This window comes from Microcebus murinus, chromosome 10 (assembly GCF_040939455.1).
Source record: "Microcebus murinus isolate Inina chromosome 10, M.murinus_Inina_mat1.0, whole genome shotgun sequence".
Lineage (NCBI taxonomy): Eukaryota > Metazoa > Chordata > Mammalia > Primates > Cheirogaleidae > Microcebus > Microcebus murinus.
The window spans coordinates 28,227,977-28,237,807 of record NC_134113.1 but is presented as its reverse complement, the minus strand read 5'-3'; the positions used below and the strand labels follow the sequence as shown (position 1 = coordinate 28,237,807).

The 9,831-nt window shown below is 33.6% G+C and overlaps 1 protein-coding gene across 2 annotated transcripts; it reads right to left on the bottom strand.

The window, feature by feature from the left end:
* Window positions 1-2,539: 2,539 nt before the first annotated feature.
* On the bottom strand, window positions 2,540-9,488 carry KERA (keratocan). Of its 2 annotated transcripts, XM_076007110.1 has the most exons (4): window positions 9,407-9,488; window positions 9,182-9,242; window positions 6,883-7,779; window positions 2,983-3,187 (listed from the first exon to the last, which is right to left on the bottom strand). In XM_076007110.1, the coding sequence occupies exons 3-4, from the start codon at window positions 7,769-7,771 to the stop codon at window positions 3,015-3,017; spliced, it is 1,062 nt and encodes a 353-aa protein (XP_075863225.1). In that variant the 5' UTR covers window positions 7,772-7,779; window positions 9,182-9,242; window positions 9,407-9,488; the 3' UTR covers window positions 2,983-3,014. The 2 variants fall into 2 exon arrangements, with proteins under 2 accessions (XP_012609340.2, XP_075863225.1); XM_012753886.2 differs by having other exon boundaries at window positions 2,540-3,187; window positions 9,182-9,470.
* Window positions 9,489-9,831: the final 343 nt, after the last annotated feature.

The window sequence follows — 9,831 nt, the reverse complement described above, 5'->3', positions numbered from 1 at the left end:
ATTTCTACTATGTCTAAAAACAAATTCATGATCTTCTCTAAACATGTCTTGGGCAAGCCAGAAAACCTTAACACCCTCCTTGTTTTCACTTCCCTCTATATAATTCATTACTGAATATTGACAATTTTACCTCCTAAGGCTCTCACATTTGTCCATTTTTCCCTACTTCTACCATGATCACCAATGCCCTCATGCTCTAAACTACTTTCTTTCTTTCCTAACTTGTACTGTAAGACCAAAATTCTGACTGATCTTGTCACATCCAGTCTTGGTTCCCTCCCAACTGTCTTACTCACAGTGTCATGAAGAACCACAAACATGTATACAAAATAATATTTATAAATAACACTTACTTAGTACTTACCCTATGTCAGGTACTGGTCAAGGCACTTTACATATTCTCACTCATTTAATCCTCACCATAAGGTAGGTATTATTATTTGTCCCATTTAACAGATGAGGGAACAGTGAAGCACAGCCGATTTAAATATTCTGCTCAGGAACACATAGCTAGTAAGTGGTAAAGCTGGGATTTGAACTCAGCAATTTTAACTTCAGTGTTAATGTTCTTTACCACTAAATGATATTACCCCTCAATGAACATAATCCCTTTTTAAAACTCTTAAATGACTTTCAAATTGTTCCTAGGGACCTCAGGGTCTTTAAATTCTGTCTGAAATAGTCTTCCCTTCCACGTTATGCTATTAAATATTTTTAATCTTTTACAGGTTTCTTTAATTATTATTACTTTAGGGAATCATCCTATCAAATCACTATTATTAATTTCTTTGCACCATGCAGCTCTGTTAATAATATTTATCACAGATAAAATTTTATATATTTTTGTGATTATTCAGTTAATTTGTTTGTCACTCACTATAGTATAAACTGTGAACAATATTATAACCCCTGTGTATAGTGATAGTACTCAATAAATACTCAAATAAATGAAAAAAGGAAGGAAAGAAAAAAAAGAAGGAAGGTAGGAAGGAGGGTAGGGGGAAGTTCTTAGAGTTGAAAGGTCTAAGAGTTACATTTCAAAACAATTTTATTTCCAGTTTAGGGATCTTTTTTATATCCTTCTTCTTAAATCATTATCCATTCTCTGAACAATTGCAGAGATGGGAAACTCTACCTCAAGAAAAGTTGCTTCCAATGCTGGGTGACTCTGAACACTTATTATTAATAGAATGTTCTTCCTTAACTATAACCAAAATATGACTCCTTATAAATAAATAAAAATATCAGATTATCTCTATTTTATGAAATATTTTTATAAATGACATAATTTTCATAATTTATGTGCTTTGATGCCTTTAAAATTTTTTTTTATTTTTCTTAATGTCAATTAATTTGATTTCTTGCTTTCATCTAGCATTTTCAAAACTATTTTCAAAGTGTGTTTATTTCTTTTTTTTCCCCCTCACTTCCAAATACATTTTGGGTGAAAATAAGTGGGCCATACTGTACATTATATTCTCTTCTCGGGAATTCACATTACATAATAGCATACTGAGTTTCTGAGAAGCTTTGGAATAAAGTAACCTATTGGACTTTTTAACCTAGTGTTTTACAGACACATATAATCCTTTTTCTAGAGAAATATATCAAATTTTATAGAATTTTTAAGGGCACTGTTCAGAGAATATATATAAAGCATGCATTAATCTTTATAGAATATTGATTGCTTATAGCATATATTTTACAAAATCAGAAGACTAAATTAAAGTATACAGTACTTTGTTACTTAATGAAATCCTGGATTATTTTTTTAACGTGATAATCAGGCATATTATGTTGAGTGATTAGAGTATAAATTATTTCTTATGTTTACTGGAAGAAAAATTGTTTACTGAAGTTAAAATTGCCGAGTTCAAATCCCAGCTTCACCACTTACTAGCTATGTGCTTCTGGGCAGAATATTTAAATTAGCTTGCTTCAGTATTCACTCATCTATAAAATGGGAACAAATAATAGTACCTACTTTATGGTGAGGTTTAAATGAGTGAGAATATGTAAAGTGCCTTGAACAGCACCTGACACATGGTAAGTACTAAGTAAATATTATTTATAATTATTATTTTGTATATATTGAATATATTTGTGCTAAAAATAGAAATAACTTTGACTTTAAATCTTTTGTATTAAAATGTTTTTCAGTGAAACTTGTGAATATTGTCTTTGAAATAAATATTTTACTTCTGCTTTGTTAGAAAGCACTATTTTTATTTTAAAAAATCCAAAAAATAACCAAATATAAGAGCTGAAAAATTTGCAATTCAAGTGGATTTCAAGTGTTAAAACACTAAGATTCTGTGAGAAATGTATTATAATAAATGTAAATTGTATGACTTGTATAATTACTAGAATATAATGGACTATATCTAAAAAGAACAGCTATAAGAAATGGTAGTGAACTAGAAATGATTATCGCTTCTTCATTATTTGATATTAAATTACTAGAATTCTCTTGTTATGAAGTATTTGATTCATTTCACACCATTCTCAAGCTAAGTACCAAACTTGTACCTCCAAAAGATACTGGGCAAACTGCATTTATTTCATTATGATTATGATAAAGAAATATTTCATTTTTAAATTTTCTTTAGGTCTTCCTACTTCCTGTTTAATTACTGTATTTATTCTGTAAATATAGTATCTGCATAAGTAATTTTGAACATAATAAACAAATGTCTTTTTATTGCATAACAGTATAATTGCGTTATTTGGTATTAATAAGCTGTGTAAAAGACAAAAAAGAACTATCTTTGAGTTAAACTATTTTAACTCTGTGTCTGTTTTATAATATTAATTAAAAGAAAAACAAATTAATATAGGCTGTACTGGTTTTGCTGAAAGCATCTTTGAATTGAAAAAATAAGCTGCACAAATGAAAATGGTGGCCGAGAGCAACTGGAAAATGTAATTTTTGTCCTAAGCTTATCAACAGTAACCGAATTTCATGTCATAAACAACAGCTTATTAGACCAATTTTAGATTTGTTGAGAATGCGTTTAAATAACGACAGCTTGAAGGAGCCTGAAGCAGGTCATTAAATCCATTGGGATTGGTGGTTTGATGTCATTCCCATCCAGACGGAGGTAGCGAAGGTGAGGTCCATAACCGAAGGAATCATGTTCTGCAGGCAGTGCGGAAGAGGTGGGACATATTACAGAGACGTTAACACCTGTGTAGACAAATACAGCATGAATGAATTAATTGAAAAGCAAGGGGGAATGGAGGATGGGAGACCAAGAACTATTGCAGTGGTCCTATGCATCAGCACTTAGTGTCCTGATGCACAAATCTGTTAGATACACAATTTTTGTGAACATTAGAGACTGTGCATACTTATTTTCATAAAAGTAACCCTCAACAAATGTGCAATAAATGTATAACTGTCTCACTCCATGTTCTGCTATACTTAGTGTAGAGCACTAGAAAGGATATATCATTAGCATCTGTGGTAGAAACAAAAGTATATAAGATGTCACTTGTCTTCTAAACTTGCAGGTGAGATAGGCATGTTCAGATTACTATAGGGTGAGACAGGTAGTATTTAGGGCATTAGAGGTGGAGACAACAGTTCAGATCTGGCACTGAGAGAATGGGTAAGTACATGGGTAGATAGATGGATTAATAGGTAGAAAATCAGTCTAATATAAGAGAAAGTACTTGAAAATTACCTTAATAGATGCAAAATAGTATATGATGCCATGTTTAAAAAAGTACAATTTACATAACTTTACATATGTAATTCTTACAGAAAACAACCTTGAATCTTCATACTTAAGTATATTTAATTGGAAAGGAAACATTTGCCAAGATTTGAATTACAAAGAATTCAAGCCAGGAAATATCCCATCAGCCTTTTCACTTGGTTAGGATGGAGGAAATTGTGCACCTGCCTTGGATCAGAGCCTTTGGCACCAATGACTATATTGAGTCTTAGGAACATCTAGCAGAGAAGGCTTGCTAAAGTAGCAAAATTCAGAGAAGTGTGTTAACAGCTGATCTCAACCATCAATCTATATACTGCCTTTAAATCCTTTTCAAATCTATCTATTCTGGGCAAAATATCTTCCCTGATTAGACCCACCTAACCTGGGCAATGCCCCTCTTCTGTGTCCTATTGTTGCATACAGTTGCATATTGTATTGAATAGTTTTATGCTTACAACAAGGTTGCCTTGCTCTGACCTTATGCTATTTTGTGAATTCTACTTGATAAAAATGATGACATATTTGTACAGCAGTTTTGTGGTTGTGAACATATTTTTTCACAAATATCAGTACTTTATCATAACACATGCTTTACCAGGGAATATTATTATTCTTCCCCACCTGGGTATCATGGGAACAGTGGTTCAGAGAGGTAAGGAAATGTACACAAGGTATTTCAGCAAGTAGCAGAGCTGAGGCTCAGCCTCCTTCTTTTCCTACTATACCGAAGAGGATGTGTCTCTTTCCGTTTGCTATCCTCTGATCCTTATCACTCTCATGCCCCATAATCAATGTATGTCTGCATAAAAAACAAGTGTTCTAGATTTAATTATATTTTCATAATTTAATTATGGTGTGTCTCAGAGAACTCTAGGAAGTAATGCATTTGAATAAATAACATTTTTTAAACCACATTTTAAGTCTCTTAATGTATTCAGAAGAAATAAGTCTTTCCATCATATTGCGTAAGAAAGAATCACTGTCCTATAAATTCTAAGGACATTTCATATAAAAACTGTGTTTCTTGGAAGCCAATTTATTAACAACTGCAGTAGGATATGTGGTAAAAATAACTAAGTTCTTTAACAGTCATTTGAACAGAATCCGATATAATTGATAGCCAATAATCTAGCCAGGGAAATTTTTGTTTCACATTTGTTTTCTTGGAATATAGAAATGGCCACATCTGGTATCTAATTTAAGAAGAAAATAATTCAATTTCTCTTTGTTGATGTTGCTGTTTTACTGATAGAATTTTTTTCTAAATCCTTATATCCAGGAGATTGAAGAAAAGTGTTGTTATTATACTGTGAGTGGAAAAAATAACACTTAAAATGAAAATTCCTAGGCTCAGGTCCTGGATATTGTATTTACTCTTTGTCCTTGGGCTTCGGTTTCTCTTTATTCAGAAATTCCTAACAGTATCACACAAGGATCTTTCTAGAAATAATTAGTGGTTCTTGAATCATGGGCCAGCAGCATCAATACTACTTGGGAACTAAATGATTAGGCCCCACCTCATTCCTACTGAGGCCAAAGCTGTGGGGGTGGGACCCAGCAACATATGTTTTATGAGCTCTTCAGGTGATTCTGATGCATGCTAAGTTATGAGAACAACTGAAATATAGAAATGTATGAAATATTATTTAGGAAACAAACCCAAGGTATAGATGAAGGGTAGAGTCTTACACTTCTTCACTGTGTTTTGAATATAACTATCTCACTCTTAAACATCCTCATTCATAAATTCTCAGGATGGAACCCCCAATTCACAAAAACGGCTCTCTGTGGAATCACTTGAAATTAACTTCCCACAACAATTGTCTGTGGGGCTTTTATTGTCAGATAAAGAATGTACCTGTAGAAGCACAGAACACTTATCAGGAAAAAATTGCATATTTAGGTTAATACTGGTTTTTGTACTATTTGGTTCAGCTAAACAGATTCCTCTATTACTAAATGTTATTCTGTTGCATCTTTTGCTTTTGACTACAGGATTAAATAATATGTTTCATCACCATGGAAAAATAACTGCTGTGGAGGCAACCTGCCATTTAATTCTTGGATTTTGTGCTCCAGCACACTGTTATTAGAAAAAAAAAAAAATCTTGAATAACTTGAGCAGTACCCAGTGGAAATATATTCTATTCTTATAAATGGTATGTTTATGTGATTATTTGGTTAAAGGAAACTTTAGTGAGTAATAACCAGGCAGGACAACTTTTTGACAATTATCTCTGTTACTTTCTTACAAATCCTTCCAACTGAACCTCACTTTAGGATTGCATTTTCTTAGGTTGTCAAGGAAAAAATCTCCCCACGGTTATTTTCGTAAAGGGCTTTTATTGGGGTTGAAGATGCGTAGGTAAGTGCCAGGCTGGGCCAAGATATTGCTCACTTCTACTCCAGGTCCAGGCTGGTCTCAGACATATTGTGAGCAAGTTTAGTTTGTCTTTAATACTCTCTATAAACGCTTCTCTTGATGGCACCTCTGCCTCTAAAATCTTTGCCCTCACCTCTCAATCCCCTATAAGATCTATTTTCAGGGAAGGAGAGAGTATTCTTTCCACCTTCCTGATTGCCAATAAGTGCCAAGGAGTTGCCAGCTCCCAGAGCATTTGTTCTATTTTAAGTAAAGCCTTAAACTGCACTAGTGGCTCTCAATATATTGTTCCCAAAGCATCAGTATCAGCATCACCTGGGAACTTGTTAGAAATGAAAATTCTCAGCAGTATCAGCTGTCTGATAGTTTTTAGGACATAAGTGCCTTCCTAATACCTTTCAAATAATATTTCCTCTATGACTATTCATAAAGTTGGTTGTGCTTGGTAAAGTTTCTTAAATAAGTCTACTCAGTGAGGTAGAACTATCAGAATCTCCTCGAGTAATAAAAGATAGAGACATTTAGCTTCTCAAGTAGATAATGGTCCTCTCTAGATTACCGAAGTCCACTTTTCAGTATTCAACTTGAAGATTTGGACTTCTTAGTCCATTAATATTGTCTGTGACTAGACAAAACTTAATACTGAAAATTGAAAATATACTAAAACTATCTAAGGGTATATGGTGGGCAACACTATAGATATTTTTAATGAAGATATAGAATAAATTTAATGACCATGGGCATTTTAGTCAAAGACACAGCCTAATGGTTACTTACTTTGGATTCTGTTATGATCAAGGTGAAGGTGTTGCAGATGAGCACTGATTCGGGGAACCTTTGTGAGTTGATTATAAGACAGTTGAAGATCTAGAATTGACGATACATCGAAGCCACTCGATGGGAGACCTGCATCAGATAATTTGTTGTGGTTTAGTCTCAGAAAGGCCACTTTAGGAATCACATTAAAATAATTTTCTGGTATTCCTTCAATGGAATTGTTGTCTAAAAACAGTTGCATTGTATTGGCTGGTAATCTTGGAGGCATATTCTTCAGGGCATTCTTGGCCATGTTTAGCTGCATGAGGTTCTTGAGTCCCTTAAAAGTGTCTCTTTGAAAGGCATTGTCTACTAGTTTATTGTGCTGTAGATCAAGAAGCGTCAGGTTCTCTAGATTGCTGAAGGTCCCTTGAGGAATTCTGGACACTTTATTTCTAGCCAATTGTAGTTGTTCTAAGCTTCTTGGCAATGGAGATGGTACTTCCTCTAGCTCGTTATCTTCCAGAAATAAGAAAAGCAGCTTCTTTAGCTGGCTTAGGGCTCCTTTTTCAATTCCGTAGTTGGTTATTTTATTCTTGTTTAGATTTATCCATCTCAGCTGGGTGGCATTCTCGAATGGCTTCTCAGGAATGGTTTCTATCAGGTTGTTTTCAAGATAAAGATACCAGATCCTTGAAGGAATAGCAGGAATTTCTTTGAGACCTCGATTTTCACAGTATAGAGCAGTAGGGAAACTGGGGGGACAGAAACACTCCTTGGGACAATCGAAGTCATGATGAACAGTCCAGTCCTCTGGATCATGTACCTCAGAGACCTGTCTCACACTTCGAGTCCATACAGTATCTGTTATGAATAACCCCCAGATAATGAAAGAGATTGTGGCTGCCATTATAACACCTACAGTATAAGAGATATAACTGTTAGAGGCATGAAGATCTTGAACTTTAGATAATTTTATGCATCAAAATGAACAGTAAATATTGCTTCTTTGGTGGAAAGGTGAAGACATATCAACATTTCATAGAAAAACAACAATAAATATACATTTATTTAGTAGGCACCATAGGCAAAACATTTTGTAAACATTGAAACTAATTCACCAACTTGTAGCCTCTGGTTTTAACCCAATCACAATGAAAGCCAAGGAATGGAAAGAAAATTTTAGCAGCTTTCAGTGTTTTTCCATTTCAAGCTATTTAATTGGAAGAGCTGACCTGAAACCAGTAGTTGAATACAAGAATACAAAAAAAGTGATCTTTTAATAACTCAAATTGAGGGTCTGTGTTATTCCTAAGAATAAGCATATGCTTTTACTTTCATTCCTAAATGAGCAGAACATCTGGATGAGATTCCCCAGGCCTTCTGGCCCTGGAACCAAAGAAATGAAGAGATCAAAGAACATTTTAGCAGTTTATTGTGAAGGAAGGTTCTAGGATCTGAAGAAAAGTGTACTATTAATCTTTTGTTCTATAGCTCAACTTCTCAGGTACGTTTTATTTTGGGGGGGAAGACTTCTATACTTATAAGTACATAATCAAGTTGTTCAGGTAAGAAATTGAATTATAAACTCTTTCTCTCGATATAAGTATGTATGTATAAAGAGAAAGACAGAGTTTATTGGGCAGAGTTGAAAACATTGTGATTTGTATCACAATTACATAAGTAATGTACTCAATCATGGGATTATTATGGTTGATAAGAAACAAAACAAAACAAAAAACATATTTAGAATATAGGTAGATAATTCTTTTACATTCATATTTCCAGTATAGATAATAAAGTATAAGTTAATATCTACTGATATTTGGTACATTTAAAACACACAAACCCTCCCACTGAATATCATCAAAGGTCATGGATACAAAGAACTATTTTAACATAAAAATATATATAATACACATTTAATCATATATTTATAGCACATATACACTACATGTATACAAATAGCTGTAACCTACTGACTAATGTACATTTAGTTAAATCACTTGATAATAAGGATAGAACAAATTTTACTGATTCCTTAGGAAAAGATAAAATCAACTTTTTTTATGAAATGCTGATCTTTCAATTTTGTTATTAAATTGCAGAAAATGACAAGTGCAAAGCTGCCTCCACAAGCTGTCAAATTTCCTAGGATTGCAGTATGCTGCTCTGGCCATATTCCAACATAGACACATTAAATTTTTTTTTTTTTCAGAATAGGGATTTGCTTTAGTTTCGAAGTTGTAACTCTGCATCTGATGAATCAGAACTTTGAATTCTTAACTTTAAGAGTTTTAAAAAGTGCAAAATAGTTTACCTTGCCTTCCAGGAATGTACCGTTGAGTCCTGTGCCTGGGTCTGAAGTTTGCTAAAAATCACTTAAGAGAAAAAAAAAAAAAAAACACTTTGACTAAACCAATTTGTTTTCACTTTATGCTGTCAAACCTCTTATGAGAAAAAGTAAAACCTACTCAGACCGGTCACCATGAACACCTTTTGATCTATTGTTTCCACTTTAACAGGGCTTCAGAAGACTGCTTACCTCAGCCTTCTTGGATCTTCTTCTTCCTTTTCTATTGGTCACTGCTTGTTCACAGTAATGGATTGTCCCAGGCTCCACTGTCGTGTTTTTATGAATCCTCTGTAATATATATGCACTAGTGGCTCTTACTTTAACCCCTCCAACAACCACGCTATCTCTGTACCTAGGCAGCACAGCAAAGTCTTACTTTAACCTCAAGAACCTGTAACAAAATTTCAGGGCAATTTTCACTCCTAATTCACAGCTCAAAAGATGTTGTAATGTACTAATATCTAGACCTGATTTACCAGCAGGCAACTGAAGGCAGCTTTAATTTTAAATATAACAAAAAAGAGATTTAAAAGAATTTGCTCTAGATCTTTTTTTAAAAAAAAAATTGAATACAAAATAATAACGGCTAGTGTCTTCTGTGTATGTGGACATAT